The 21,410-nt window shown below is 38.0% G+C and overlaps 1 protein-coding gene across 1 annotated transcript; it reads left to right on the forward strand.

Annotated features, from left to right (window-relative positions):
* The first annotated feature begins 5,395 nt into the window (after positions 1 to 5,395).
* Positions 5,396 to 20,576, forward strand: LOC147872792 (ribosomal protein S6 kinase alpha-5-like). Its single transcript, XM_087355415.1, has 13 exons — positions 5,396 to 5,632; positions 8,416 to 8,472; positions 9,275 to 9,484; positions 9,708 to 9,823; positions 10,367 to 10,477; positions 11,264 to 11,341; positions 11,653 to 11,747; positions 12,113 to 12,263; positions 13,246 to 13,407; positions 13,761 to 13,817; positions 14,639 to 14,723; positions 15,619 to 15,934; positions 16,993 to 20,576. Exons 1-12 carry the CDS (start codon positions 5,590 to 5,592, stop codon positions 15,816 to 15,818), a joined length of 1,365 nt encoding a protein of 454 aa, XP_087211541.1. The 5' UTR covers positions 5,396 to 5,589; the 3' UTR covers positions 15,819 to 15,934; positions 16,993 to 20,576.
* Positions 20,577 to 21,410: the final 834 nt, after the last annotated feature.

The following is a 21,410-nucleotide window of genomic DNA, read 5'->3' on the forward strand; positions in this document are numbered from 1 at the left end:
TTATGTGAAGTGTCTCTCATGACTCATGTTGAAAAGTTTAATTCACAGCAATTTCGTCTCGTATTATCTACTTCGATCTCCGCAGAAATTAAGTGAAAGCAGGGTTATCCAAACTAGAGTCGTCACGCATTTAAGTAATTTGGATGTAAAAAATTTCTGCCAATTGGTATTCAGCTTAGCTTTAGTTTTCCGCTTAACATACTCGAAACAGCAATCTAACATTCGACCATATTTTCAAAACCACAGGCAGTTCCCACTTTTACGAATGGTTACGTTCCTGGAGACATTTTGTAAAACGAGTCGCTATTTTCAATAAGTGCAATATTAGCTCCGTTACCTAGGAAATGTTTAAATCAGTCATGTACGCCTGGATTTTCCGAACGGCCTCTTCTGATCAAACTTTCCAAACCAAAATTTATTTAAAATTATTCATGGTCAGGACTTTTTCCATCGTCTGTTCTTTAAACTCACGACGTTTCGGAGGCTGGTTCTCTCTCCGAAATGTCGTGGTTTTAAAGAACAAACATGGAAAGTTTTGCCATTGAATAATTTTAAGTGTAAATTACCGTCGTCAAAACCCTTTGGAATCAAAATTAATTTAACACGTTATCTGCTTAAAATAAATCTATAACGTTGGCTTTCGGGTGAGAACCGCGTCGAATGTTTGATATCATTCAACATTTCAGCAGTTGCCATTTTCAAGGTGGGTATGGCGTGGGGCCGTTAATTTCAAATCAGTAAAATACATGTTCCTCTCTCATGGTAAGAGGCAGTACCTGACAACCATGCCAAAAGGAACTTGGAGATACCGGTGAAGACAAGTGACACAAACCGCAGGAAAATATTAGATACAGCTAAGTCCCTCAGAAGCACAATCCCCCAGTGACGTAAGGGTCGAGGTAACCCACAAATCCACAGTAGTGGTAGGATTCTATCTCGCAATTACAGACTAGCGAGTTTAATTAATTGGTCATTCAAACTAGTATGTTGTAGCGGCAGACTTGTCTTAAGGAGGAAGCCGGGAAGAACCTCTGCTTCGCTGCCAGCAGTAAATAAAAGCGTCCCACTACACGCCATATAGGCGCTTGGGGGGAGAAATGTTACAGCTCCTCTCATTCTTAACCTCCGCACCAGATGGGGGTGAGTGGTCAGCATCACGCCCCGGCAGCGCCTTACCCCCGGGAGAGGACCCCGGTACCCATTGGTTAGGAGACTGGGTGGGCAGAGGCTAGAGGAAAAATCCTCTGTCCCCGTCGGGGATCGAACCCCGGTCGCCTCAGCCCTTAGCTAGTCACTATACTGACTGAGCTATCCCGACTCATTTGCTGTCACCAGTAGGAACCTTATATTGGGTGGGATCAGTCTCGTAGCAGACGCCGGGGTTCAAGGTGCAGAATGCATCGCCTACCTTTCGACTACACGCGTCGTGCACTGAACATATTTATCATCAATATAAATTTCATGGCCTCTTTCTACGCCTCTCTCTCCAAAAGGTATCGGATTCCACCCTCCCTACCTTCGCTTTACTTTGACACGAAATTTCTCCCCATACTCCTAATTATGCAATTTTATTCGTCTGTCGTAACATCAATCCAAACTGCAAAGAATTAACAATTATCATTAAACATCAGTAGAGATATATGTAGCAAGAACTGGCTAAAATCGTGCATGGGTTGTAATGAGAACAGACACAATGATAAAGAATTTTAAGAAATAATTATTTTAATTTTAAAATTTTACTTTCATATTTATGGAATTATATGTTAAGAATGGTAAAAGTGGCAGTTTCGTAAAATGGAGGAACCAATGCACAGATTAAGGCTCAAAACAACCTTTAAAACCATAAATAAGTTTGTGATTGAGTGTAGATGGAAATGTACTTGTATTATAATAAATTTACTATGGCCAATAACATTTAGACAAATTTGTTTGGAAGTTAAATTACGTAAATAAATAATAATAGCAATTAAATCGACATTTATTCTGGGAATGAAATTTTATATGGGGCAGAGTCCCTGTAAGACAGTCTTTGCAACCCATAGATACATTATCAAGTTTACAGAAGACCAATTCCCATCCTAAATCACAGGAATCCAGTCCAGAGCTGCCTTCCCCCCGACCCCCTCATTTTAAAAACTTGAAACCTAACTTACGTTTTGCAACAAGAATTCAAAGTGACTCAAGTACAACAATTAATAATATTCTTGTCGATTCTATGAGCTTTATCCCATCTTCTACTAGTCCCATGACACCCAATATAATATGATTAATAATATTTCCGCAGCAGAAAACAAGAAAAGTAAATAATGAAACAACAGTTTCTGATTCTTCTGAAGACTAAAACACGGGAATCCGCACAAAAGACAAAGATACTAACAATTAGTTTAACTCATGTTTATATACACTTCATTTCCAAATAATTATAAAAGTGTAGGTAAAATTACGAATGACCACATTCCACAAGAATAAAAACATCTTGCAAATATAAAAAGACTCTGTTATCTACAGTAGGAACAATAATGACCCAAAATAAGAGCATTTTATACTAAGTATTGTTAAATATTAAATAATGTTATAAAAGCGGCTAAAAAGCAGCATTACAGTAGACGTATAGAAAACTCAGATAAATAAAAACAACTTGTAACATAATAAACAGGGAGGAATTTCCTAGGCCATCTTAATATGACAGTAGTGACACCACTGAAAAAGAAAAGTGAATTACCGGGACAATATACAGGCCAAGTTTACTACTAACCAACTTTCCTTAAGTGTTTGAGGTTAGGTTATGTCGAAAAAGAACAATTTGGCTTAAAACGTTTTATCCACTGAAGATACAACATTCAGACTAACGGACAATACTGAAATCTATTAACCACAAAAATTCATATTGCACGAATATTCTGTATTTTAGGAAAAGCTTTTCACTCTATAAATCATAAAATGTTTGTTAAACAAATTACATTTTTATGACATTCGAGGAATAGCTGAAGAATGGTTCAGGTCCTTTCTGACAGGAAGGAAATAAAGGGTTTAAGTAAAATCACGTAAAAATAATCAGAATTTTTTCTCAAACTGGAGAACAATAAAATATATCAATTAAATTCTATGGCCATTGCTCTTTATAACATATAAATGATTTTCCTCCAGCACCAAATAACTTAGCAGAACCCAAATGATAACAAAGTGCATAACAAATAACTCACCACAACACGTTTCAAGTACTCGTATACAAGAGTTACCAAATTGAAGACCACCAAAATTTGGCAAAACGTTGATTAACTGACAGAGTAGAATTTATTTCAATGTATATTACATTGGCGTGAGAGTGATTTAAAGTCAACTACAGTTTTACAGCACATTATAATCACAGAAGAAAGCATCACCTCTGTATTCCCAATAAGTTAGAATTTTGGGTGATTTTAATTTTTTTCTGAGGAACTGATGGAGTGACAAAGGAAAAAGTATTTGTTGCTAGCTTAAATTTCTTTACGTCATGATTCCAACTTTTTATAGTGGATGGAAGATTATTAAAACTTTGGTTTCACTATAGTAAATTGATTTCTTTATTTGCTGAGGTTATGTTTGTATCTGTATCCGTAGACATCTGAGATTATTTGAAACTTTTATGCTGTCCACTACAAAATGATTTTAATAACACACAGAATTTGCTGGATAGGGAGAATATTAAATTCCTTAAATAATTCTCTATATGATTTACCCCTTATTACTCTAATGGTCATCTTTTGGATAGTTTTCTGCTGTCTACTGAGTTTCCCCAGAAAATAATGTCATATATCAAGATTTTAATTAAATTTGTTTTGTCAAATTTTAATGTGAAAGTTAATTGAAGCATATTAATTAGTTGCAAGAAAGTAGCATTGACACTCAACTCACTTTACTGCGTATATTTTAATTTTATAATTAACAATGGAGTAATTTGGAGGTGATTTATCTAATATAAAAAAAATATTCATTTAAAAAAGAATATTGTTAGATCAATGACTGGTGTAAAATCTGAAATTGTATCTGTTTAAGAGGTTAGGGCTCGTCCATGTGAATGCACATTCTCATCAGTGAACTTCACAGTTTCAAAGTAATTCTGCTATACACTGCGTCAACACAAGAAATAATAATCGGTTTCACAGACCAATTGGTAGCCTCTTAATATATTTAGAAGAGCGAATATTATTCTGGCATCAGAATGTTCATCAGCCTACCATCAAGTCTCGCAAATCTTATAGATAAGACGGCACGAATTAAAGTAGCATTAAGGGTTAAAAATGGCTTATTTCAAACGTAATTCTTATTGACTTATCGTGGTTTCACTGCATTATCCACCTTTTACTGACGTAATGGAAACTTCAAAGCCAGTGGTGTTAGGATGCACCGCTATAAATTCACACTTGCCACAGTTTTAGGCAGCTGGATTCCACACAGAAAGAAAGCTGGTTTGAATAATCACGTCACCAAAGTATTGCAACTTTTCGAATCCTGTCATAAGACAATTTACGTGTTCATCGCACGTAGTTTGAAGACAGAGACACCGTGAAATCTACAAAAACTAAATGTCTCGAAAGTGTCGTTCCAGGGTAATAATAATGTTCAAATACACGACCTTATCTAGGTTTATCTGCACATCAGTCCTTAATCGGTTTATACAAATGTCTGACTAGAATCTTCTGACGAAGGGAATTCGTGGCTTTTAACAATTTCTGGGGAATGGCCAATTCTTTCCGATACCTCCCCCACTAGATATGTACGATCATAACCTCTTATTTGAAGACAATTTATTAACCCCTGTAATTTAGTTCGCGCCGCAAATAATTAATAAACCTAGATTTATATTATCAGAAAGAAAGCTTTTTAAAGCTATACACTTAACCCATGTTAGATCCTTTATGCATTTTTTGTTTAAACACACAGAATTTAATTGTGGGTTTAGAAATATTATCACAACAAACAACGATTATTTCTCTAAACAGCATTAGACAACTCATCTTGGCAATGGATACACGTTCTGTTATCTGTGACGCAGACACATCATTTTTAAAAATTATTTTGACAACTTCCGTGCTTAAAATGGGTTTAAATAAGAATACGAACCATAATCATTAAATCCGCAAGTCCACAAGACCTTAAAACTCACAAGACTATCAACGACATATTTACTGTCGTCAAAACGTTATATCTATAAAAACCTCACATTTGGATTTCATATGTCATTTAGATGCATACATAACCTATGATAATTCCAGGTCGTCTTGGAAAGGAGCTAGAAAATTTCTAGTTATATACGTACAGGCAGTCAGAGATTAAAGATGGCCTACTCTTCTTTCAGACGTTTAAAACAATTGAGTCACACTGCGTGCTTCAAACTTCTTTGACCGGACTTGCGTTGTGATACGTCAGTCATATTTTTGATTGCAACCTGTGCGAACCGTTAGGATTTCTCATAGTCAATTTCAGATTAAAAACTATATAATAGTGCATTTAAGTCATTTAGTTAGTTTTAAAATAAGGTATTTAATCTGTAGTTTTCTTAAAACAGTGTTTAGTGTAAACATTTGTGAATAGTGAATTACAACAGCAATGGATATCATGGAACCTGATGTTGGCTGTTATTCAAGTACCGGTATGTAGTTTTCATTTAAATGTATTTATTAGTTTCTAGTTTATAAACGATGATAAATATGATTCTGTGTCTTACTTATTGTGTCGAGAGTTACTAGGAATGCTAGGCCTTTCAATTGATGATTACGGTGAAATTACATTAAACATTTTATTACGTAACTGAATTCTATTTCCGACGTTTAGATTGGATGATAATAATAAATCACTTGGGAAAAGGTTCTGACAGATGTTCAATTATGCAATAAGCAAGATTTGTGACTAATAATGCACCAGTTATATAATAAATTCAGAGAGAAAATTGTATTAGGATAAGGTTATGTTTGGCTTCTTCCCTGTGCTTCGTTGAGTCACATTAAAGCCGGGCCATATTGGTTTTTAGAACTTAACATAAATTAATTAAATTCCCATATGAATTGTATATTTTCTTCTGGAGATGATTATCTCAGGGGAAACAATTACTGTGACAGAACACAAACACTCATTCATAAAAACTTCTTGCAGGTTAGGAATTTAAAACAAAACAAATAAAACAGTCTATTTATATTTACTGAAGAAGTATCTGAAGATCCCCCAAGAAAATATCCAGGTAATACGTAAAATTACGATGGACCGGTTTCTTCCTTACATTTACTAATTTGTTATTCACTAATAATCTTATCGTCCGAAGTTACATGATTAAATCTGCAGTTAGCACACAAATAAGTCTTCTGCATTTTGTTAGTTTTCGCACTAGCATTGAACAAAATATGGCCAAGGCCTCCAAACACCGTGGCCCTAAGGCACCGTCTTACAAGCCCAGAGTTGAATGTCTCATAAACAAAGTTAATCTTAAAGGTGAGCGTTTTCATTTTGTAGTAGCCGTGTTAGGAACAAACCAGTGGATGAATATTGCCTCTTTAATAACATTTACAAACCCCAGTTTTTTCAGAAGGTCACTGCCACGACACAATCATGTCTGTACACTGATTATATTTAAATAAATCTTTTCTTACTGTGTATTGCATTTAAAGTTAGGTAAACTCTTTAACCAAATGTTCCCATTCCGAAGCAGATGGAATTAACAATCGGAACTAGGATAAATCATATTGGGATGCTATTGAGTTTCTGACATAGATTTATACAACAATGTGCAGTTGAAAATGGTCTGTGTCCTTAAACATTTCGTTTTAATTCTGTTTTACAAGGAATGATTCAGCATTGCCTTTAAACAACAGACTGTAAAGACGTGATGTTTGGTATAGACTTTGACATACTACTCTACTGCATTCAAAGTTTTGTCTTACTATTATTTTTCAATTGCTGCCTTATAACGATGTTAAATATACGCGTATTTCACTGGCCTGCCCATATACAAGCATCTCATCGGCACGGCGCCTCAAATTGTCATGAGGCCTTTTAGATTATTTTGCGAGTTCGTATTTCTCGTCTTTTAAAGCACATCACCTGTCAGATTGCAAGTGTCACTATCCACTTTAAGCGGAAGACAAATTACAACGAACTGAAAACGGGCATTGTTAAGCATTCCTTGAGTTCACTGCCGCGAGTTACAAACATAACAACTTCCATCCAGCTGACAAACTAGTCTGCATGTGTCGGAGTAGCTAAATTCAATTGGGCTGTTTATGAATAATTATATGCAGAAATTAATATTATCATTTGTAGGATTCGTCGTTTTCGCAGTGCTGATTCTGAAGAAAACTGTCTTCTGGGTTGTAGCGCCGTGTAATCTGGTAGATGGTTAGTGACGTTTCAGAGGTCCTTGCTGCCTCCATCGCCCTGATTATGGCGGCAGCAAAGACCTCTGAAACGTCGGTAAACTTCTACCAGATTACACGGCGCTACAACCCAGAAGACAGCCAACTTAAAATATTATAATTATTCCAGACTTTCAAGAACAAATTTCAGTCTCCAATTTCAGGTTGCATGAAGCTCTTGATAAGTGACTTCCGTATTTATCACTCAAATGACAATGCACTTTAAGCGGCTAAAAATATAAATAAACACAGCAACGCAGCTGTTCTGCAAATTTACAAATATAATAACATAATTAAACTGTATAATAACGCCTACGTATGGCAAATATTTAATATACTGCATAAGAGTGGGGTTAGGAACTTGAGAGGCCGGGAAGCAGACAAAACTATCTGAGGGGTAGTTTCCCCCTTGATTACAATAAACACTATTTTCAAAAGGCGAATTGCGCGGTTTAAAATGTAGATTTCAGCCTCCGTAGCCAAGCGGTCTGAGGCATGGTTCTCGTTGTTGCGACCGTGGGTTCGAGTCCCACTCCAACCATGGATGTTTATCCGCGTCCCTTCTCTTCCAGTCTGGTGGATAAAGAATGACCACGGAGGGCAAGGCCTTGGTATCTTCGTAAGACTAACCCCGTAATGGGGGTGGCGAACAATCCGCAGGATTGTAGAGTAAAAAAAGAGTAAATTATTTTAATTAAGCCTGTAGATTAAAGACGGGAACTGAGCTAGCTCAGTCAGTGCAGTGACTGACTGCGGACTGGACAACCGGGATTCGATCCCTGACAGGGGCAGAGGATTTTTCCTCTAGCCCCTCCGTCCAGACCGGCTCTTGGGCCCACTTACCACCCAGCCTCCTCTCCAATAGATACCGGGGTACTGAGCACTCACCCCCATCTGGTGCCGAGGTTAAGAATAAGTAGGAGCTATACCTCGTCTCACCCCACCCAAGCGCCTACATTGCGTGCGACAGGATACCTTTACATTTTTATTGTATATTACCACATGCCACTAATTATGATATTTGTTACAGGGCCTCAACATGTCCGCCAAAACGACTTCAAGATCATCAAACTTCTAGGAGCAGGAGGTAAGTACAACTTCCTGTTAACAGTCGGCCGATTACCCGTGCATTTCTCTGCTTACAAAACACGGACCTGATTTCTGCATCATTAATGCATCTATTAAGTAGGCAGAGAAGAAGATCAGCATTTTAGAGCGTCCTTCCTAGCCCATGATCAAGTGCAATGCAACTTAATCGGCAGTGAAATAATAAGAAAGACGTGTCTGTGGCCTATTTTCTCTTATTAATGTTATCGTCATTCTATTGTCGCGTTCTGGATTACACTGAATCGAAATGCCGTAACATCGGAAGTGATAAACACGAGAGGAAGTTCTTCTTATGCACAATGTACATTTCCTTTTACTTTAACGAAATCAGAATTAGGGATCTTAAGAATTGTGTAGGCCATATTCTGCTTCTACTCATGAATGCTAAAAAATGTTAAAAGGTGGATCATTTACGAAATGCCAACATTGATTTGCGGAGACATTTAAAAACGCAGTTAGAGTTAATCAAATTATGCAGACAGCTAGCGAATGGGTCAAAGACCACTCCAAGTAAGCACTTTAACGATAAAAGTTGCAATCATGAAATCTCACAGACCTAAACGGTATTTCATCTTCTTTCTGTCACCACGCAGGAAACAATATAATCTAGTAATATCCTGAGCACAAGGGCTTGACCTGCCGGAGAGAGTTTTAGAGCATTTAAAGAGAAGACGAACCACGTATTTATGAATTTTATATTCATCGCGAAGTTTTGGTATCGAAAAAAAAAGCACGTACCTGTACAGATATCAAGATGAAATACAACTGAGATTCTGTTACAGGGTTTGGCGAAGTTTACCTGGCGAGGAAAAAGGACGGCAGTGACGCCGGTAAACTTTACGCAATGAAGAGCATGAAGACATCACTGAAGAGAAAGGAAATCGACCACGCGTGGACGGAGCGTCGCGTGTTTGAAAAAACACGTGACTGTCCGTTCCTAGTGCAGCTGCACTACGCGTTTCAGTCGAATGAACGCCTTCATCTCGTAATGGGTGAGTACATCAAACGAAACATCACAGTAACTAAATGTATAAGGTCCTCATACGTACCCCGTTTGCCGAATAATCCTTCGCTTTCCGCTAAATATTTCACTTTTTAGTCTTCTGCAGAGCTTCGATTTGTAATTATACAGTTGCCGAATTAAACATACAATACATCAGCATTCAGTGGCCTAAGAGTCCTCACAACAACGCGATCTCGTCTTTATTGTTGCAGATTACGTCGCAGGAAAAGACTTCGTTGAACTGCTGGAACAGCGAGGCAGGCTTACGGAGAATGAAACAAGATTCTTCTCCGCTGAAGTCATCCTGGCCCTCCAGCACCTGCACGAGGTAGGCAACCAGCACTCCCACTGAACAGCATAACACTTACTGACTTCAGGGCTATAGAATTCTCTTCAAATTCCCTTTATTTTTTCACAGTACGTCGAATCATTTTTAATTTCTGTGAAAAATATCTAAATTCACAACAAGTGCTAATAAATAAATTTTAGCTTGTTTCTTCTGAAGAATGCTCCCAGGATTAGTAAGCAAGGACTTTGGTTAGTTCTGTCATGTCTGATTACTTAGCCGCCAAGTAATTCTCCGTAACCAGAAAAGTTCATTTTACAACTTTCATATCTCTCAATTCAGTGTAAAAGAACATTCATAATCATACTTTCTGTAGTTACCTAAGCTGAAACACGATAATTAGTTAATTAAAATGCACGGCGTGTAATTAAGATCGATCTACGAAGCCCAATGCCATATAACCCATATACTAACATCGTCTTTAAATCAACTGCAAAGAATACATAAAAAATGTACATATCGAAAATGCTAAATGCGTTTCCTTCTCCCCACTGCTCTTGAGACGTGTTCATTTGTTTCTTTCAGTTGGAAATCGTTCACCGGGACGTGAAGCCGGAGAACATCCTTCTGGACGCCGCGGGCCATGTTCTTCTGACGGATTTCGGTCTGTCGAAGGAGTTTCCGTCTGATCAGGAGGTAAGCTTAGTGCCAACTGCTTTATTCTGTCACTTTAATTCGCTGAGTTGGCTGGAATGTAGCGGATGAGTGGATCTCTCTCTCTCCATCAGGGAGTAACTCTTTGAGGGAACTCAGACTATCAGAACAATAAAAATATAAATATCTGAAATGTGGGCACCCATATTCAGAGAGCACTTCTCCTGTACTTACATTTAACAGGGACATCGCAAGTTCTCAGATTCTGAGGGTGTCAACTAACAAGCGCAGATTTTATTACCTACAGCATTGCATGTTGCCTGTAATTTGCTGTTTAAAATTCCACAAATACTTCCACTATTAAGTATCTTATCCACTTGCAAAACATTAAACATCAAGATGCATGGTTTTACCACGTGTTTTGTATGGCTGTGAAACGCGTGTCTTACTTTGGGCAAGGAACCTAAATCACAAATGCTGGGACCTAGAAAATACGTGAAACATTCAGCTCACCGAGTATTCCTAATGGATAAATTTTCGGAATTACACTGTGCCAGTTAAGTAGGGCGAGAAGCAACGCAGACACATATTTGACGTTGAAAGTTTTTGGAGAGTAAGAAAATGGAAGACCATGAAAAAGACGCCAACACGCATTACGTTGCAGAAACATGTTATGACGTCAGAAGACGAACAGGCCTGGGTCTGAAGTGTATCCTTGGGTGTTAGCAATCCTCAAAGTTTTCTTTCTTGTACCACAGTTAGGGAAATGTTTCTGTGTCTCATTTCCTGTCACATGTAACTTATTTAAAATCTTGTTTTTATCAACAGGATAAAAGAACGTACTCCTGCAGCGGTACTCCAGAATATATGGCCCCCGAAGTAATCCGGCGCATGGGACACGACATGGTAAGTGTTTTCTTCCATGAAGATGTAAAATTTCGTACTTTCACGTAACTGAGACAAATACAGCATCCCAGTGGAATAATCTGAAGGTCCGTTACAACAAATATAGATTCAATAATGAGGCAAATATTTCTCATATCTCACACAGAAAAAGTAACATTAAAGAGTAACGCATTTATGTGTATATCAGCTGCATATAATTACATAATATATGCATCAGTTACCGAGCGTACATCAATTTTTTCTGTTTCTGGAGGGTGCAAAGGAATGGGAGTGGCTGATTAAAGCTCTTGTCCTAATCTGAATTGTTGCAGGCAGCTGATTGGTGGAGTATGGGAATTGTCGTGTACGAGATGTTGTCCTACACCAGGCCCTTTGAGGAAAGGAGCAACATTCAGATATTGTTTACGTGAGTCTCCTTATTTGCGAAGAGCAATTTTTTTCAACAAACTCCTACACAGATTAGTTTGACCCTAACAGAGGACCAGTTGTTATCCGTTTTAATGCCAGTGAAGTTCGCGGAGAATCAACTTCATGGAAGAAACCAAAATTCAGACAGAAATATATCCGATACAAAAGATTATACAGGGAATCAATTAAATGTGAGGGACAGGGAAGGAAACGGAAAACAAAAATAAACATCCCAAAATGTTATTATAGATGAACCTGCAAAACCTATTTCGGTCACTTAGAATAATTAAGTCATTTAAAGGAACAAAGAAATACTAACAGGGAACATAATGGCAGATTTACTAATTCGATTCTCTTTTACAGCAAAATTTTGACTCAGGAGCCGGTCTTCCCGCCTTTTTTCCCACCATGTGCGTCGCACCTCATAGCATGGCTGCTGGTGAAGGACCCTAGAATGCGCTTGGGCGGCGGAGCGAGGGGCGCCGAGGGAATCAAGAGCCATCCTTTCTACGCCGTAAGTTGTCTTCCCAAATCTGTTACCATAAAATATTGTACAGAAATCCTTCAGTTCTGAACTGTCTTCTTCCTGGACGTAAGAAACCAAAGTCCCGAAGGACGATCGGATAATTGAGACGACCATCGAAAAAGACGAGGGTAAGGCTCCTGACGCCACTTCCTACATAGCCCCACGCTTGTCTGGTCTCTGTAAGACTTTAAGTTTGTTCCGTGGAAAAAATAAACTACTTTCTCTTTTCGCTCGACATTTAATGAAAGAAATCGCTTCGTTATGAGAAATTGGTAACTTCAGTTAAGAAACTAAAGTAGATCTCCGCTCGTCTTATCGAAGGCAATAAATATTACTCTAAAGAGACGGAGTGCATAAAATTCGATCAGGAAGTGCGACTCATTCCAGAAGACGCCGAGTCGGCCGATTACAAAATGGAGCACGTCCTATAAAATTGAACGTCGAATAACTGAAGGTCAGACAATCGGGACTAAAATGTATTTCTAAGGAAGTAAAGTGCAGTTTCAAGGTTTCTAGAAGTTGCTACTGTTTCAAAACTTCAGTAAATAAATAAAAATTGCGGTCTGCATTCCCAGCAGGACGCAGTCCTTCGCAAAGGGAAATTGCCAAGGGCCCCTTGCATCCAAATTGTCATCTACGAAATATTTCGAGCTCAGTGACATATTGAGGGCCCAAGAGACAGACAACGCAAAGAAAATTGATTGTAATCCCAGAACAAACCGTAATATAAAAGTTTCACGGTATCTGATCTGAAATTTCTTTCATGTACAAATCTTATGGACACGACTAGACATCTTAAAACTTTCCTCTCAGTAAATGCGACGTTACAAAACACTTAAAAAGAAATCAACAATTTATATCAACGCAGAAGACTTAATTTCGTAATCCCTGCAATTATAACAAACTGAGGTGTTCTCTTGTCGGCTCCGCCAGAATTCTTCACTCTGTTATGCTTGTGCTTTGTCTACAGACCATCGACTGGGTTCAACTGAGAGGGAAGAAGGTATCACCACCCTTCCTCCCACATCTCGACATCATCAGTGCCGATGATGTCGATGAAAACCAGTTCGGGGTGGCGTCTGACCCTCGGTCAGCGGGCACTTGGCGTCCAAGGAGCGACGACCCTTTCAAGGTGAGAACACGTAATTTTCCTACTTTTATTGCGTGTCGCATCAGAACAAGGCTACTTACCGGCCCTCTTAGAACACGTGTCGGAGGCTGAGGGTCACGTTCCCTTCGAGGTGTTACAGTCAGTAATAATTCTGATGTCATTATTAGGCGTTTGCCGATATTTGTGCACCGTAACTCTGGTTTGACAGAGAGAATTTTTATTTTCATGGGCTTACTCTCTGTTTTACAGTGAAGATACGAGTTTATCAACTTCTTTCCAAATACGCATTTTTCTGGTCTTACAAACGTCGCAGTAAAGACGTTCCAACACAAAAAAATTTTGCTTAACTGTGACTTTTCTAATTTCTATTGCAGAACTTCTCATTTGTGTCGCCATCCTTGGACGAGACCTCCCTGGAGCGTGCAACCACAGTAAGTGTTAACACTTAACCTACATTAGTTTCTCAGTACCTCATTCTACACAATTTACGCATTGCAAGTTACAAAGTTAAGTAAAAATCCTCTACTTTTGCCTCACATGATAAATGATGTTTTATTACTCATCTTTCAACACACGCAAGAAAATAATTAATTATTAGAGAAGCATTCGTAGGCTCTGACAATATTTACCATTTTCAGGCTCTGCAAGAAAGAGTTCTTTTGCTGTGTCGCTTGAATATCACAACAATATTAAAAATGTTAGATTAATAAATTAAGACCACAGACACATCTCGGTCGTCTCTGGCAACCTGGAACTTACTCCAATCATGGCGCGCTGTACTCATCAAATGTCGAGCAGCTTACCCGAAGTTATATTACGTATTGTCGTAAACAAGAAAAAACAAATGGAGCTAAAATGACCATAAAACCGCCGTTTTACCCGACGTGTTCCTTTTTTGTCTTCTGCTACATTTTCTTATTTCAAATTCGCTTGTGATCGTTGTTAAGTATTTGGGCAGTGTTCGCACTGAAGCAACTCTGGGTTGCTGAGTTCGTCGGTAAATCATCTTTCATACTGACGAGGGTGAAATGGCCTCCAGGTTTAAAATGACTCTAGTCGCGCGACTTAACAGCAGGTGGCATCGAAGTCTAATTCAGTCTGAAATGGTGCAAAGGGGCAGTTCTGTTGAGTGCGTAATGCTAACTGCAAAAACAGTTGCCTCGAACTTGGGTTTTGCAGCAAAGAATCACTAAAAAGGGCGAATGTTGAACAAACTACTACAAGCAACTGATTCCTGTTTTCGTGTCAACAGATTGAGTATCCAACAGCGCCGCTGTCAAGTGCCCCATTGGCTTCCTCACATGACTGCATCCCTGAATCCACCAATCAAGGACCAGGTGAGATATCTTATTTAATTTCGGAACTAAGCGACCTGCTTTCATCCAGTTCCCCACCACTTGCAAAATATCAGATGTGCCCAGACAGTGGAACTCCGTCCGTGTCGATGTCGGTCTTCTAGTTTGTATTGCCACCCGCATTGAAGTTTGGTCAGAGCAGAATTCAAACAAATTTTGTATGGAGATTCAACAGAAAACTGCAGAGAAATTAGGATTTTAATACGGAACTCCTGTAGAATGTTACAATACCGTCGTACAGAACACCCATGTCTGATCTGAGTACCTCCACCCAAAAATGCTTCCACTGCATAAGACAACTGCTCACTGAGCAACTTTACTACATCAACTTCGCACTTTGTGTTTTCTCTGTGTCTCTCAGCCTCTGACCTCGATATTAAACTCAAATAACTGCTTCATCTGCTTGTAAAATTTATTGTTTCGAGTTACGTAATTAAATTCAAGTTTTGTGAATTTGTATACAATATTATATTATATAAATATAACTTATATACTCGTGAACAAGTATCCCTTTTCAGAGTAAAGGTTTCTTTGTACGCGTTTATAACACTGTCTGAAATATCTCGTGCTGTCTTCCATCGCCAGTGCCACGCGTGGTCAAAGTATTCACCACTGCCTCACACACGTCCCACTTACTTCATTAAACTGAATCGTACTAACATTACGAAAGAGAAAGCTGAATTATGATAAAAGTTCTTTAGTTTTAATTGAAAAAACATCAAAATATTAGACGCAGTCTTCAAAGAATATTAAACCAGTTGTCAGCACAAAATATAATGAGGTGGGCTAAAACAACAATTTTCACACGTTAATGTATTAAGAGTAAGTTTGATTGTCCCATGAACATAAAATGCGATTAAGAATTTTTCATTTGCAGACCCTACATGTGACACCGATCACCCCTCGAGGATCCCAGAGACGATTCTGAGGTTTCTGATACCAGCACGAGGGGTGGTCACAGAAGATCGGGTTCTGCAGATAGCAACGCATCAGCAGAACCCGAGGAAACCACAGAAGAGGAGGCACGTCCTCAGTGCTGAAGACGGCGGAGGGCAAAGGAAGAGAAGAATTGTGTGAGGAAACATGCGTGGATGCAGCCAGAACAGAGCGGCGAAGAAGAATCATCCTCAATGCTTCCTGTAGTGGAATGAAACAGCCTGCAGAAACATCGCAGCCACTGATTCTCCATTACAGTAAGCAGCAACTGGCTTTTTCAATGTGTAACTTCGGCTTACTGGAATAAGCAGCGTCATGAAATGTTGGTTTCTGGATGTTTCAGCAAGCACTTGCGTTGTTATCTTCACGGGAAATTAGGAAGCCTCCTTTTAATACGGCAGTGGGTGGTGGTGGCATGACTAGAATAACTCAGAAGCAACGATCTATTCAATTAAGGGGGGAAACACTGCCACTTTCTTCATGTTTACCTGTTAATCTAGGCAAATTCCTTCGTCCATGATTACAGTATTTCTGACCCCCAAATTCAATGCTTTTCAATTCCTCAACTTTTTCAACGTTACGCACTGTGGGCTATAAAAGTAGTTAAGAAGCCTCTTAGACCGACATTCTTTTTTCGATGGAGTTCCGTCCTTTAATACAAATCTTCACACTTGTATCTCTAACCCTTTTTTTAAAATGAAATATAAATTCATTCCACAACTGCCTAGCATCAAGAAAAAAATTATAGTAGCTCTGGGCTTGGATTTGCAAATTCCGTTCCGTCAGAGCACCACATAATCTGTAAAAGGTAACTTGGGGAACTACTCCTCGCATGTTCCTCCACTCGGCCCATTACCTAGCAACAAGCAACAGTTTCCAAAGACTAAATTTCTTACCCGTTCCTTTCTCGCTAACATTCCTCCATCTTTGCCCACGACCCCACAATATTTAATAACCAATCTCCCTAAATCCTCTTTTAATCACTAGCCACGGCCTATTTTACTGTTACTAAGAGAAGTAAGCCGCCAGGTCACAGGATTATCCTTGGTATGAGGGTCGTGTATTTCCCACAATGCGCCTTACTCCCTGACTCTGTGTCATCATAAATACGTTTTAGATATTTCATAACAACTTCGAAATTCCGCCTTTACCCCGGGCTAGCGACCACGTGGCTAGGAAGGGAGGGGACAGGGAAGGTTTCAGCAGCCACTTCATTAGGATGACAGGGACAAATTCGCTCTTCACCGAAACCTTCAACATTGAACACTGCTCATTCTCCGACGAAGTTACACTTGAAATTCAGATTTCTTTTCAGGCCAGAAGACCGAACATCATCCACTGCTTGTTGATCAATTTGCACTCTGAATATCTTGTGTTTCCCCAAATACCATCAAGTTGCAGTTTTTCCATTTATATGTCCCCACCTCTCCCCTGAAATAGGCAACAAGAAACCAGCCTAACTGTGAGTGAGCTCTTGTCGGTAAATTTACATCTGCATCATTTCTCTCCCATTATTCTTGATTATCGTGATCCTCCCACTGTACATTCAAGTTCTTCCTTTGGTTGTCAAATTTTGTAAATCTCTGCAGAGGTCATAAAAATTTCGTGTGTTCTGGTATCAAATTTCGGCCGTTTATCCAATTTAGGATCCACGTCACAATTTCGTATTTCACTGTCGCATTCGACGTCTACGTTTGTTAACACTTCAAAACGCAATTCATTCATCGAGGCCTACATAAATATTCCTTTTCAATTTCCAAATTTTCGTCAGCAAGTAAATAATTAAATTCTGTAAACCGTTTGTTTTCTCAGCCTTCCGATGTAATTTCCACGCGTCATTTCACGTTGGCAGATTTAAGTTAAGTTTCTTTGTAGGCGTTTAATTTCTTTGAAAAATTATGCAATTCTTAATTTTTTGGAATTCATTACCTGATAACTGCATACGGAATTGTATTTAACGTCTGTCATATCGATATTAAGAGGTTAGGATTCCTCTTCTATTACGAAAAGAGTATTCCTGTGATTTCTTTACATTGCTCCCACTGGCTGTGATATATTATCATAACTTTCCATTAGACCTTTCGCGAAAATTCTACTTCTATTCAGATTATTCATATACTCCGTTGTAAGCGATTGTCCCAGCTAAATCTTATCTAGATTTATTTTTCAGTCTATATTCGACCTTCATGACTAACGATAAAAATTGCAGTCTTCATCTCTGCGGCCCCCAGCATACACTTACTTAGTTTATTTGTGAATTATACTTATCAGTTCTCCTTAAATCATAAATTCAGCAGTCGTTATTTGCCTAAGTCGTCCTCCAACCTCATGAAAATATAACAATAACATAATTATTTATATGATAGTGTTGTGCACTCTTGATTCCCTTCAATTAGGACAGTCAGGGCACAATAAAAATTTCCCTTCAAATCTTAAATCTGATCCGCCAGTCAGCTGTCTGCAGTTCCGACTGTTTCATTGCTCCGAATAAAACGTATAATTTTTCTCTCCATTACGTCACACAACCCCGGTGCAGATTGCTAAGGGAAATAAAAGATGTGCAGAGAGCAAATCTTGTGGTCAACAGAGGAACAAGTCTCCGTCGTTGTCCGTACAAAGAGACAGGCTGACCCCATTCTTAGTCTTGAGAATTGCCTCCATAAGATCACCTTGATATTACCCTCCCATCCCCTCTTGGTCTGCCCAGTTATCGTTTTCCAGAAGGATTTCACACAAAAACTGTGGATCCATTACTTGCCTCCCCCATTCGTGCTGCATATCCAGCCCATCGGACCTTCGTACATTTCACTATCCTTATTATGCTAGGTGACTCGTACAACTCACGCAGCTCTTGTTTATAAAATATCCTAAATTCGCCACTTACTATATCCGTCCTAGGTCGAAATATCCTCCTCAACACCGTTTTCAAACATTTGTAATCTACGTTCTTCCTTTAAAGTAAGAGACCATGTTTCACAACCATACAAGACAACAGGCAAAATTTTTGAACTGGATAAATTCAAGCGTTCCCCGAATGTATTCTACTCTTAACTTCTTCAATGACCTCATTTCTATTTGTTATTGTTCTTCCCAGATACTTACATTTTGAAACATTTTCAAATGACGTGTTACTTTTAATTATGTTCCGCCATTGCTACGACCATGTATTTATTTTTGTCTACATTTACCTTTAGACTTATGTCTTTGCTAGCCTCTAGGAGACTTTCTGTGTTCTTGGTTATGGTACCCACACACCATCCCCCAGCAAATTGACATCATCAGCATAGGCAAGTACCTGGTGCAGACCATTTCATTTTAAACCCACCTGAATCCGTGGCATTCTTGATGACAAGTTTTAGAGAAAAAATAAGCAGAATTTTGGACAAAGCATCTCATTTAACCAAAATAATGTATCAGATCAATAATAATTACACGGTGTCCCTCAAGTCCAGCAAACCGAAGTTCGCCATTACAAAAGAAAAGTTTAAATTGTCCTGCACTTTTTTGGCTCATCCCGTGCGTCTTTTGTCTTTAGTATCGCGAAAACGGTTAACGAGCTAAAAAGTGGTTGCCCGCATCATTACGAAGCCGCACGTAATATTCCAGTTTAACTTCTTCATACGACTGCGTTCGCAAATAATTTTGAGTAATAAGAACACTTCGTGCTTCTTGCATTCCTACCACACTAACACATTATTTAATAAGTAATCCTCGGGTTGAGGTACTTTTGGGACATACTGTATGTAACATGAAAGTGCCATAATTGTAAAATTGGTACATTGGTCGTATGTTTGTTATCATTATAATGAAGGGTTTACTGCACAAACATTACCAGACAGAACATCCAAGTTTACTCGGGGCTTTGTTTACATTTTGTTAAATCCTATAAAAAAATATTCTACTATTAACGCAAACATTACATATAATATATTTAATTTCATATATATTTACCAGAGCTATAAGAATAACTACAATTTAAAGATGTCAAAGATAAGTTAGTGTTAAAATTTCAAAATTTTCATGGCTTATATCATTGTCACATGTACAACAGAAATGCCCTTATTTTGCAGAACCAAAACGTGTATTTCTCTTGTGTCCGTAAAAATAGCTTCGTCACTTCACCTTCGTAATTTACCATTGACCCATTAGCAATTAATGTTATTGGGAAGCTCCTATTTGCAGGCGGTACACAATTCAAATCTCCGAATTCAAACAATCTTCTTATACACACGTCTTCGTAAATCACTGACAAATTTGTTGTCATGACGTCAGCTGCTCGACTGTTCAGAACCGATCCATCAAAGTGATTCTTCAGAAATTTCTGCCACTTAGCGACACATGGAAAAGCGATACATGGAAAATTCCTTTTCGATAAAAGTGTGCCTTGTCGTGTTTTTGCACTACGCTCTTCAATTTGTTAGATCATATTTAGATTTAGTAAACCATTCATTTCCCCCTCTTATATCTTTATTTCCTCTTACAATGTTGTAAATACTATTTCATTGGCTTTGTTTTTTATTGAAATTTGTTCCTCTCTGAAATATTGGGGGAGTTAAATTCTTCTTCTCCCTTCGTTATTTAATTTGTTTACAAATTCAGAAGTAGGTCTTGTAATTTGTGTATTCCCTGTGTGTGTGTGTGTGTGTGTGTGTGCATGCATGCATGTATACATGTAATATGTATGTATGCGTGTATTATGTATGAATGCATGTAATATGTATGAATGCATGTATTATGTATGTATGCATGAATTATGTATGTATGCATGTATTATGTATGCATGTATTATGTATGAATGCATGTATTATGTATGAATGCATGTATTATGTATGTACGATGTATTTATGCATGTAATATGTATGAATGCATGTATTAGGTATGAATGCATGTAATGTGTATGTATGTATGTATATATGAATGAATGAATGAATGAATGAATGAATATATGTATGTATATATGCATGCATGAAGTTATGTATGAATGCATGTATGCATGTATGTATGTACGTTCGTATGTATTAATTTATATATGCATGTATGTATGTAATAATGTATGTAAGTATGCCTGTAATTATGCATGTAAGTATGTATAAATGTATGTATGTATGTATAAATGTATGAATGCATGTATGTATGAACGTTTGTATGTATGTACGTATTACTTTATGTATTCATGTATGTATGTATTAATGTATGAATGCATGTGTGTATGAATGTGTATGAATGTATGTATGTATGTATTAATGTATGTATGCATGTATGTATGAACGTTTGTATGTATGTATTAATTTATGTATTCATGTATGTATGTATTAATATATGTATGCATGTGTGTATGAATGTGTATGTATGTATGTATAAATGAATGCATGTATGTATTAACGTATGTAATTTCTGTTCATAGAGTTTGTTTAGTTTTCTTTCATTAATAATATTTGTTCCTTACGTTTGCCTCGTTCGTATTTATTGAGTTCGTTTCATGCTACTTAATTTAATTAAATATCTTATTTAAATTAGCGTAATTCTTTTTCAGTTCCCGTTTTACTTTTCAAAACTATGTAATCAGGGCCACTTTAAACAGTGGGAAAATTGGGCAGCTGCCCACGGCCCTTTAATTTTATCGGCCCCCTCCGCCCGACAGATGGTACCGCGTTCTTAAACTTGCCCAAAGTTTTTCCAAATTTCTCTAGAAACTTTTTTGGGACGTGTCAGCAGTAAGTCTGATGATACCAG

The sequence above is a fragment of the Zootermopsis nevadensis genome, unplaced genomic scaffold (genome assembly GCF_977971745.1).
Source record: "Zootermopsis nevadensis isolate Lab colony 2312 unplaced genomic scaffold, Znev_1.0 Znev_ptg000024l, whole genome shotgun sequence".
NCBI classification, from domain to species: Eukaryota; Metazoa; Arthropoda; class Insecta; order Blattodea; family Termopsidae; genus Zootermopsis; species Zootermopsis nevadensis.

Bases quoted from the DNA above. Each gene is read 5' to 3' on its own strand.
- LOC147872792 (XM_087355415.1), top strand. From the start codon at position 5,590: ATGGATATCATGGAACCTGATGTTGGCTGTTATTCAAGTACCG. The intron at 9,824-10,366 runs GTAGGCAACCAG...TGTTTCTTTCAG, and splicing joins CCCTCCAGCACCTGCACGAG to TTGGAAATCGTTCACCGGGA. The intron at 14,724-15,618 runs GTGAGATATCTT...TTTCATTTGCAG, and splicing joins ATCCACCAATCAAGGACCAG to ACCCTACATGTGACACCGAT.